This window comes from Diorhabda sublineata, chromosome 3 (genome assembly GCF_026230105.1).
Source record: "Diorhabda sublineata isolate icDioSubl1.1 chromosome 3, icDioSubl1.1, whole genome shotgun sequence".
Lineage (NCBI taxonomy): Eukaryota > Metazoa > Arthropoda > Insecta > Coleoptera > Chrysomelidae > Diorhabda > Diorhabda sublineata.
The window spans coordinates 25,007,357-25,019,554 of NC_079476.1; the positions used below are offsets into that span (position 1 = coordinate 25,007,357).

General features: G+C 29.5%; 1 protein-coding gene across 1 annotated transcript; it reads left to right on the plus strand.

Annotated features, from left to right (window-relative positions):
• The first annotated feature begins 1,358 nt into the window (after positions 1 to 1,358).
• On the plus strand, positions 1,359 to 6,262 carry LOC130441732 (homeobox protein six1-like). Its single transcript, XM_056775514.1, has 4 exons — positions 1,359 to 1,776; positions 4,113 to 4,383; positions 4,816 to 5,062; positions 6,097 to 6,262. The coding sequence occupies exons 1-4, from the start codon at positions 1,393 to 1,395 to the stop codon at positions 6,260 to 6,262; spliced, it is 1,068 nt and encodes a 355-aa protein (XP_056631492.1). The 5' UTR covers positions 1,359 to 1,392.
• Positions 6,263 to 12,198: the final 5,936 nt, after the last annotated feature.

The window sequence follows — 12,198 nt, forward strand, 5'->3', positions numbered from 1 at the left end:
TTGAAAAACAATGAAGCCAATGTACAATCTTTGTTTTATCGCAATGAAGAATATTTTGAAAAACAATGAAGCCAATGTACAATCTTTGTTTGATCGCAATGAAGAATATTTTGAAAAACAATGAAGCCAATGCAAAATCTTTGTTTTATCACAATGGAGAATATTTTGAAAAACAATGAAGCCAATGCAAAATCTTTTTTCTATCGCAATGAAGAATATTTTGAAAAACAATGAAGCCAATGTACAATCTTTGTTTGATCGCAATGAAGAATATTTTGAAAAACAATGAAGCCAATGTACAATCTTTGTTTTATCGCAATGAAGAATATTTTGAAAAACAATGAAGCCAATGTACAATCTTTGTTTGATCGCAATGAAGAATATTTTGAAAAACAATGAAGCCAATGTACAATCTTTGTTTTATCGCAATGAAGAATATTTTGAAAAACAATGAAGCCAATGTACAATCTTTGTTTTATCGCAATGAAGAATATTTTGAAAAACAATGAAGCCAATGCAAAATCTTTGTTTTATCACAATGGAGAATATTTTGAAAAACAATGAAGCCAATGCAAAATCTTTTTTCTATCGCAATGAAGAATATTTTGAAAAACAATGAAGCCAATGTACAATCTTTGTTTGATCGCAATGAAGAATATTTTGAAAAACAATGAAGCCAATGTACAATCTTTGTTTTATCGCAATGAAGAATATTTTGAAAAACAATGAAGCCAATGTACAATCTTTGTTTGATCGCAATGAAGAATATTTTGAAAAACAATGAAGCCAATGTACAATCTTTGTTTTATCGCAATGGAGAATATTTTGAAAAACAATGAAGCCAATGCAAAATGTTTGTTTGGAAAAAATATTCGGAATATAATGATTTTCACGTTTTATAATAAATAAGACTGGTATAAATAATTTTTTCCATTAGAATACGCGAAAATTGTAATCATGGCACAATCTATAGGATATATAAAGCGTAGAAAGAGATATTCATACAATATATTGTAATTATAAAAATTACAATGTATAGACAAATAAAATTATATCCTAGAATCAAGTATTTATCGTGTTATACCCGACAAATAAATAAATTCAACACGTATTTCGAACTTCTTTCATACTAAATGAAAAAATTCCTCGTCTAATGGGAAATAAACATAAAAAAACTTTGAGGGAAGCTTCCCCGATTATAACAAACCCCTCGATCGTGATTGGTTCGCGTCACCATAGAAACGCGAAATATCGCCCCCTTATTAGTGGAACGTGGTAGTAAACCGCGCCCATACAACTCAAGAGTCTGTACCCCCTATTTGACATAATTTCAGCGACAGTTAGTAATGAAACGCTTGTTGGTGTATTTCTTATGGTAAATTTCGTCGAACGATGGAAATTGACGCCGTTTCTAGCGGATCGAGTGATTCCCATATGGAGAATTACGGCCATCCCTTAAGTAACACAAACTATTACTCCGAAAATTTATTTTTTACGTCGAATTGTAAACTCGATCATTATTTCGCCGGTGAGAAATTAGTTAAAAAAACGGAAAATAATGGAAAGAAAGCGGACTATTTTCGAAAAGATGTTAATAAAAGTGATGTTGATAAAAGGGGTTTGGGGTATGTGGAATATTTCGAAAAAAAAGTCGACGAAGGGCGCAGGATGCAATTGGATTATTATAATAATAACAGTAATAAAAATGAGGGTCTTATACAGTTGAATGGAGTGGACAGTTACGGGAAAAAACCTGTCAGTTTCTCACCTGATCAAGTAAGTTTTAAAAGAAATTATTCATAAATCAATATTGAGGAAAGTTGTATTCACCTTTTGTTGATTAGGATTACACACGAGACTAGAATAAGGCAGTGGAACAAAAATCTCGTCTCGATCTCGAGAATTGTCGACAATTCCTAAAAAATCAAATCTCGTCTCATTAATTGTTTTCTTTCGTTTAATTCTAAATTATTATTATAAATATAATTTAAATTATATAATAAATAATTCTTTATTTCGTTATTATACGAAAATTTTTTAACTTGTGCATAAATTTAAGGAGACCAAAAACGAAATTAACTCGAGTCCTGTATGTTGTTTCGGTATCGCCCGCGATGTTTTCAAAAATGTCTCGTTTCGTCTCGGAAAGGCGAGATGAGAACTAAACGAGAAAAAATCTCGAACGAAACGAGAAAAAATCTCGAACTAAACGAGAAAAAATCTCGAACGAAACGAGAAAAAATCTCGAACTAAACGAGAAAAAATCTCGAACGAAACGAGAAAAAATCTCGAACTAAACGAGAAAAAATCTCGAACGAAACGAGAAAAAATCTCGAACTAAACGAGAAAAAATCTCGAAGGAGAAGAGAAAAAATTTCGAACGAGACGAGAAAAAATCTCGAACGAAATAAGAAAAAATCCCCAACGAGACGAGAAAAAATCTCGAACGAAACGAGAAAAAATATCGATAAAGTGTGAAACCCTATTGATTGAGGGTATCTTGATTGAAAATTGTTTTTTTTTGGCAAGTGAAAATATTGATATTCTCTTAATTTATTACTTCTTGATATTTTTATATGCTTTTCATGATAAATCGTATTAATTTGATAAAGAATTTTGGTCTTTATCAAAATAAGTCATATTTTTATAAAAACCGAAATAAGTCGAAACTAATTTTGGTTATTGTTCAAAAGGTTTATTTCCTATAATAAATTTCTTTAATTTTTTATTTCTTAAACCTTTTCATATTTTTATGCTTCCAAATGTTCTTGATTTTAGGTCCCTTCTGATTTAGAATTTGTTTCTTTTATAATTCTTTAAAGACAGATGCAAATTTGACGTTTCGACTTCTTTTACTTGATAGTTTAGTCTCGGGCCTCATTTCCGAACGAGGGTTGTTGAACTGCTCTGATTAGACGTAATAACGTCGAAACTAATCAGTAGCTACAGCGTCTCCCTGCAATTGCAAACGATTGGAGATGTTAATATCGACAAAAAGAACAATTAACATCACGCTCTTCAGAGAAGTTGTCATTCAATATTCATCGAGGCATTAGCCAGGAAAGTAGTTGTTTTCTCTTTTGAAGAACGGCGGAATACATTTTCAAAATATTGAATTTCGAAATTAATTCAGAGGTGAAAAATAGAAATCATTTATTTTGATTTAGTTGATTTCGTTGGAGTTCTTCTTGAACAAAAACATTGCTTTCGAAAGAGACCTAAAATCAAGAAAAAAATGACGTTTCCACCTATTTCGATCTTTATCCAAATATAATGTGACATTGACTATTTGCATAATAGTACTAATCAATAGATTTATAGTCGCGATTCGTGGTAAAAAATAGAAATAGAAATTTCTATTAATTATCAACTTCCGAGCTGATCTGCCCATAACTTTACGTCTTTAGCTATGCCTATGAGATGGTCTATGGTGGATGATTCCTTTTCTTTCTCTTCCCTTCAAGTGTTGCGGCCTCCTTGCTAGTTGGTAGAGCATTTATGTCCTTGCTTTTAATTTCAAAACCTGAAATTCCTACACTATTCCCAGCTGTACCAGTTACTTTTTTCCTTTTCCTTTTAGGCTTCAATCTGGAGCAGCTCCTAAAGCTTTCATCAATTGCATAAACGGACATTCGATCGTTCTTTTTTTGATCATTATTGTTGTCAGTGGATGGTAGCATTTCAAGCAATTTCTCACGATTTAGATGAACGACATCATATTTTCCAAATCCTGAAATTACATTTTCTTTCTTCAAGATGTTACAAAGAAGTTTTAGAAGTGAAGGGAATCTGTTCATTGGCATTGGCCTTTCCCAGGGCCTTGTTTCCACTCTTCCAAAATATTTCTCCACGACATCTTCGTCGAGAGGCTGAGTCAAAGGTGTAGAGCACGAGAAATTATTGCAGACCTGATCATATCCAGAAACAAATGAGATTTTTGCATCAATAAGGAAGAACTATTCTCTTAATCCATTCAGCAAAACAAAAAGAATGGATCCATACCGATTTTGTTTTGTTGTATCGGGATTTTGGGGGACCACCAAACCCTCCAACTGCCCCATAGGTGTTGTGTCTTGTAAACGGTTTATAATTAATAATGAAATGATTTTCAGGTGCAATGTATGTGTGAAGCTCTTCAGCAACGCGGTGATTTAGAGAAATTGGCGACGTTTCTTTGGTCACTTCCACCTTCGGAGCTTCTAAGGAGCAACGAGAGTATTTTGCGCGCGAGAGCTGCAGTGGCGTTTCACAGAGGAGCTTATCACGAACTTTATTCAATTTTGGAATCACACGCGTTTCACGCTAGGTGGCATCCGGAGCTACAAGTTTTATGGTATAACGCACATTATAACGAAGCTGAAAAAATCAGGGGAAGGCCTCTAGGTGAGAATTTTTTTTCTGTAAAATATTGAGAAAAATATGGGAAATATATAATTTCAAAAGTTCGCGAGTGAAATACCCAATCAACGACCATTTTGAAAGTGTGTAAATTTTAAATCCACTCGGACAACTTTTCACTGAGAAAATTTTTCCCATTGTGATTAAAGTTTTGTGATAATTGACACTTTATAATTCACAATAATTAATTAATATTCAGCGTTATCTCACAGTAGCTTTTCTAGGTTATATTTACAAAATTACGTGAATATTTTAGATTTTGTATACCAATATTTACTTAATGACTCTAAAATAATTAAGTTGGTATGATATCTCGTCCGACAGAAACGTCATTCTTGTCAAATTTTCAATTATAATTTACGGTTTAGAAGCGGACAGTTTTGAAGCCATAGAACTAACATTTTAATATTTACGCAGGCGCGGTAGATAAATATCGACTCCGTAAGAAATATCCGCTACCGAAGACGATATGGGACGGCGAAGAAACTGTTTATTGTTTCAAAGAACGAAGTAGAAACGCTTTAAAAGATTGTTATAGTAGAAATAGATACCCCACACCAGATGAAAAAAGAGCGTTAGCTAAAAGAACCGGTTTGACGTTGACGCAAGTTTCTAATTGGTTCAAAAATAGGAGGCAGAGGGATAGAACGCCGCAATCTAGACCGTAAGTTAATTTATCATCCATAATTTATAACATTACCTCGTATTTTCGAATTATTAACCTCATAAATAACGATCTTATTACTTAGAAAATTGAAATAGCAGTTCTTCTTTTTTATTTTCGATTCAAACAGGTAAAATTGCGAAACGTGCTTATTGGACATTCTTGTTCTTTAGTGACGGTTTAATTTTTTTTATAGCGATCGGGTGGAGTAGCACAGCCCATAACATCCTTCCGAAAGTCTATTAACAAATTAGAGACGGTACAGAAAATGTGTGTGTCTGGCTTAAATGATATTTTCATATTTTTATGAGAAAAGAATAAAATTCAATCAACGATTTGTAGCATGCAAACTTTTTATATATTTTAATATCATACAATCAAATCTAAAAACAAAAACTTTCTGTCACCCACAGGTATTTTATAACCTGTAAATGTAGTACTCTTATTAAATAATTATAATTTTATATATACTTTGTTTTTACTTTATACTTTTGACTTTTTGAGGAAATTTTGTACAAGTAAAAGTATCTTTCGTTTGATTCATATTTTTGTATATCACTGTATTATATATGACAACGCGACACTAACAACGATAAGTTTAATTCCAGATATCGAAGTTTAGTAATTTATGATAAAATTTTAACTAATTTAGATACTAATTTCTAACAACAATCATTTGTTCGTTAAAAAATATAAAAAGTTTAAGTAAATATATAAAAAATGCTTAACTGTTGCCTCCAACGACACTCTTAAATTCAGTACAATGTTGCCATATTGAATCAGAAAAACAATAAACACGTTAAGAACGTCTCTACAAAAAATAACATATAATTTAGTAGCGGGCTCACTTGAATATTTATTTATTATACAGTATTAGAATAAAACAAAATTATAAATCTTTATTTTACTAATCCATAGTTAATATTTTTAAAAATTCAGTTGCGCCATCTACAGAGACCTAGGTGAAACATGTACATACACACAACAACTTTGAAACGTTGTTTAGAAACTTCCACTATGTTTTTTGTTTTTAGGGACCTAATCATTGGGAATATGTCTCTTAGTCATCAGAGCAACATAATGACATCGATGGGAAACCACCAAGGCACACTAGATATGTCCGCTTTTCAAACTGCCAGTAAACTTTTTGATCCAACTTGTACTATAACTTCTTGTTATTCGGACTACCAAGTAGTCTAAGCCATCAATTATATATATATATATATATAATGAATTTAGAAGATATAAATTTCTATTGTATTTCAAATACAATTGTTGTTTGTATAGTTTTTAATAACCTGGTTTAAAAAATTGTGATTATTTGAGAAATAATTGTAAATATTTGTATATACTAAATGTTAATCTTCTTTTTCAATACACATTTTTTAAAATAAAATCTATTTTTTAATGTAAATTGTTAATTTGAGATCATAGTGACATCTAGGAGAAAAATATCCTATTTTAAAAATCTGCTAATTGCAATTTATAAACTACTACTATATCATTTCCATACTTTGACTCATAAATCGTAGATGGCGCTGCATCTAATATATTTTAATTGATTATCATTAAAAGAATTGATTTAGAAGTGATAAAACTTCTATGGATAATTGGAATGAATATCGTTTAATTTATTGTCAAATCAAGGGTGAGGTGGCAAAGAAAAACACAACATTTAAAATTAGTGATGTCCAAACTTTATTTACTAAAGCTTTAAATAATGTTACCCAAACCAATTGGAGTAAGGCAATCCAACATGTCCGCTTTTTTAGAAATAAAATGTGGGATATTGATAATTTAATGGAAAAACAAGTGGAACCTCTAATAATAAATTTAAGAGCTGATTCGTCCTCGTCGGAATCAGATTCCGATTTAGATTAAAATAAAAATTCATCCGCCCTTATATCCCTCTCAACCACCTTTTTAGAAAACAAAGAATTTATTCAGGAAAAGACCTTGTTTTGTTTATAAAGATTATTATTATTATTTATATCGTTTTGTATGAATTTACTTTATAACCTTTGATACGTATTTGAATAAAACATATAGCACGACATTTCTTTCTTATACCATAAATTTGAAAAACCGTCTAGCTATTTAAGGTTAGGGAAAACAAAATTACGATTAAAATAATAATTATATATATATTTATATATACTTTTAAAAAAATCAAGGTAACGTGTGAAATATGTAGATATAACATTTAGTAGTTAACTAAGTGAACGAAGATTTTAATGTATGAATGCTATGCAATTGATAAATAAAAGTATTATTTATATGATATGATATTAAAATAAAGTATTTAAAATTCAAATAAAAATGTTAGTTTGAAAAAAGCATTTAAAATTCAATTCAAATTTGCCACTAAATACCTTTTAGTGTTGTGTATGGTGTGATTCAGGCTTACAATTTCTCTCTCACGCACTATGCACGTGATTACTCTCTGTAATGAGCGGCCAGATTATAGAAAATTTTAATTATTTCCTAAATATAAATAAAAAAGACATTTATATCTTAAAATAACTCTACCCTGTCTAATAAATATGCATTATTCATAAGCCTTGTGTCAAATTTAAATTTGATTTACTCAACATTTTATCCTAGTTTAAATACAGTTGTTTTCTCTCTAATTTTACATTGATTTGTGTATGGAAATTGGGGTATCATATACACAATAAAGTATTTTAAATATATTTGTGACAAATAAACGTAACGGTTCTTATATTATATACAATTTCCAAAAGAATAAATCAAGAAAAAAGATATTTACTAAAAGCGTCATCTATGAAAAAAATACTGAACTATATTATTCTTCACAATATAGTCTATTAATAACTTAATTAAACTTTAGAAAATTGAGCGAAGGTGGCGCTGTACTTAGTTTATTTCGTGCTTATTAGTCACGAGGTGAATTGAGAAGCAATTTGAAGTCAATGAGAACGTTTATTATGAATTTCTTTGAGTACATTATTTTTTGTGAATTTTCATAACACTGGTATTAAAATTATTGTAATTCAACAAATATTTTTTACTTGTAAATGTAACTGTTCTTTTTTAATATACATTTCCACAAAATGTAATATTACGTTGTGTACAAATTTTATTTAGATACTGGAAAAGATCGTGACATCTATGGAAGAAAAGCCTAACCATAAAATTCGGTACCTATAATTATTATACTTTCAGGAAATCTACAAAAATGACGCTGTACGTGATATATTTTTTTAATTCAATTATTAATAAGAAATTTATACTTAACATGAAAGAAAAGGTACTTTATGAATGGATATAGACTGTTTATTATCTACAAGGTAAATAGAAAAAAAATCGAATTAAAACACAAAAATTTGTGTTTTATTTATTCCAATACAATTGTTTATACAATTGTTTTCGGTCAAGTTTTAGAAACATTTCTTTGAAAATTATGATTATTTATTAAATATTCGTGAGTAAGAGATGAAATTGTTCTTTTTGAATATATATTTCCTTGAATAATTATAACGTTTTTTAAAGAAGGAAATCTGTAATAGAAAATCGAAACGACTGTGACATCTATGAAAGAAGAGTCCAACTGTAATAGTCGGTATCTATAATTTATAGACACCAGTATACTTTGAACAAATCAACAAAGATAGCGCTGTACGTATAATTAGTGCTTGAATGTTTTGGTCCAAATAAAACTACATGGTGTAAATGAAATGAATTATATTCAAACTAAATCGAATAAAGTTATAAATCTGTTTGGTTGCAAGGACATTTATCTAACCAAAAATTGATATAATAAGGCGGGATTTTAGATTTTAAAGCCAGTTTAGTTAGTGTCCTCAAGTCAAAATCAGTTTCACTAATATTTTTGGAAGGATCGGTGGTTCTAACGATATTCTTGATAGGTTTTACAAATTTACCAGTGGTACTTATGTATCTTTCGTAAGGTTTAATTTCTAGCTTGGTAGTCAAATTAAATCTAGAATATGACAATTTATTAAAAAAGAATATAAAAAATCATTTTAATTAGGCTTACAGTTTTTCTCGTAAAGCGTCACTTGACGTTGGATCAGTTTCATTATTCTTATCGTGTTCATGTCGACATCGAATTTCTTCATTATATTTCAGTAAATCCTCTTGTTTCCTTAATCTTTTATCATTATATTTGTATTTATATGGCGGATGTTCGTCATAATATTCGTAATAAATTTTGTGTACTTCTTTCATGTAATTTTTCCACGGCATAGCTTTTAATAACTTTTCCAGCTCTGAAAGCTCACTGAAAATATCAATATTTTTGAAAATCCCTGTGAAAAATTATTATTCGTAGCATACTTCTTCGCATCTTGTGTATGTAGTACTCCTTTTATTTGGTGAGTACTGAGAAGATGATGTCTATCCGAAAGTATTTTAAACACCTTATAAGCATATTTTCTATTGATGCCGAAATCATCCAAGTCCATTTCACTAAACCGCCGTTGGAAAAGTAACTTTATATTTTCGTTGGCTTTCAATGCCTCCTCCCTCATTTTTATGATATCTTTGATACACACCTCGTACATACGAACCTATCGATATAAATTTTATAGAATAATTACATTCTATTCTTTTATTTGTTGTTATTTATAGTTTTTTGCTCTTTTTAGACAGTAAGAGCAATAGGAAAAGTGAAAATTAAGCTTATTTTTTGAGTAAACCTCTTATAAACTAGAACAATGTCAAAGCACACAGTGACATCTACGTAGAAGAAGCCAAAATATAACCGTGGTTTGTAACTACACTTTGAAAAAAATAACAAAATTGCCGCGATAAATAAAAGTTTAAATTTTTTTTGAAATTTATTTAAAGACTCAAATTATTATGAAACACAGATAGCCTAAATATAATTCTTACGACCAAATTCATGCTACCTGGAGGTAGAAACCTCAACTAAAAATTCAACATCATAAATTATACAGAGCCATCTAGGAGTCTAAGCGGAAAGTAGAATGTTAACTTGACTTTGAGTTAATTGCTTAAAATAGGCATTTTTAGAATATAAATTACTTGAAATTTGATAAATTTTATCATATAGAAACTTAAACTTACCATATACCCTTTCCATCTAGATTGTATTTTTTCTGCTGCCTTGTTGTAATGTTGTAAACAAAGATTATCATAATATTCTGCCATTATATCGGGTAAACGATATCTCTGTAGCCACCCTCTTACGTATTTTTGTATAATAATAGCAGATTGGTGCATTTTCTTGATTTGTTGTCGCACGTAAATGCCTCGAAAAAAGTTTTGTATAATAATCGCAGCCCAATTGAGTTTTCCAGATTCTTCATTGTGTTTTCTAGCCAGAAATTTGAATTGAGTCATTGTGTATAATAGAATTTTCATCAATTTCACAAAAGTTCTTATACGCCCATCCTCTTATCTTTTCCATGTATTTATTTCATCTTAAATTTGAATTTCGCGCCTTTTATTTCGTATTGTAGGTTAGATAAATGCATGAAACATGGATAGACACAGTGTTGTCGAACTGGTTATTTTTATTATTCTGTCTAGATTTTAAACAAAAAAATAATACAATCGTCATAATTTTGTATTAAATCATGGCGATTAATCGTTGAGACAATAATATTAGATGTGGGTGCAGGTAGTGAGTACTAAAATACCCACTTCCATCTATTTCAACTGGTAATACATACTACAGAAAGTATTAGAGCACCAATTTTAAAAGTAAATGTGGCAACGTATATCAAATGCCGGCTGTTATTTATGAATTATTTATTATGAATGCTTTATTTAAATCTAGTTTAATAATCTATCAATAATAATCAATCAATTGTGAATATTGTGCTATAGTGTGTGAATCATTATATCTAGATTGTTAGAAAAAACGAGCAGGACCGAGAACATTGGTTAGAAGTTGAAATATTTGTTAATGAAGTTCTTTTTATGATGAAATTGTAAAACCTAATGTAAACATTTTATTAAAAAGGTAGGAAGAAATGAATATTGCGATTTTTTATATTTATTTAATTTTTCCGCAATATAATCACTTTACTAAAAATTTAATACGAATATATGCTAAATGCATAAAATGTTAATAAACTTTTGCAAAGTTTTTCATGCAATTTTCTTTAATTAATTGAAATAACATTTATATACAAATAAATATAATTGAATAATAGTTTGATTTATACTTACTTGTAAGATGATACTATGAAAGCTTCTGTATGTTCGGATTCTTCAAAAAATTGATATATATGTGCCATGGAGAATCTGAATAATTTTTTGTATAAAAATTATCGTTTGACATGTTCATTTTTCTATAAATTGACATTTAAAGACAAATTCATTCTAACAATGAAATTTATAGACACGGTATATCACTACGAGGGTTGCTTTTTAAGTTTTTACAATCCAACAATAGGCTGCGTTAATGTTTAACGCAAACTCGACTGATTTAGCATTTGTTCTTATTATAATAATACTTATAAAATCGTAATTTATATTCGCTAATACTTAATCAAAAGCTTTTCAAGATCCCAAAAGTATTATTAGCTAAAAATAATACGAAAATAATTTATTTTGTATAATAGTTTGGGTTAAACATGTGGCCACACTGTCTTTATCAAGCCACTGTAGTGGCACCACTGTATGTGTGATCATTGACGTTTGTTATTATCAAGCCTGTGCATGGTTGCCAGATCTCACAATATTTGTTTTTATTTTCACGATTTTCTGATTTTTGAAAATATACATATTGTTATCCACTGATCTGACAAATTCATGAAAACAAAACTAAATAAGTTATTATCTTTACAAGTAGAGAAATTTTAAGGAGTCCACGGGATCTATTCGTTGAGTCTCTGTATTCTTAAGGATATTTGATAATTAGATAGAAGTGGAAAAAACATAATTTCAAGAAATCTAGAGAGGAGGGGGCATTTGAAGTGGATATAGTACTAGGACAAAACAGATTTACATGTTTTATGTTTGGCCTTCCACTACAAATACAAATTCTTTCCCGTATTTTTTATCTATGTAGGGTTATTCCTTTTCTTTATAAATCGTATTGATTTTTGGTTTTTTCCAACAGAAAAATAGTTTCAAAAAAATTTATAAGGTTATTTTGAAATAAAACGCTAAAATGAATT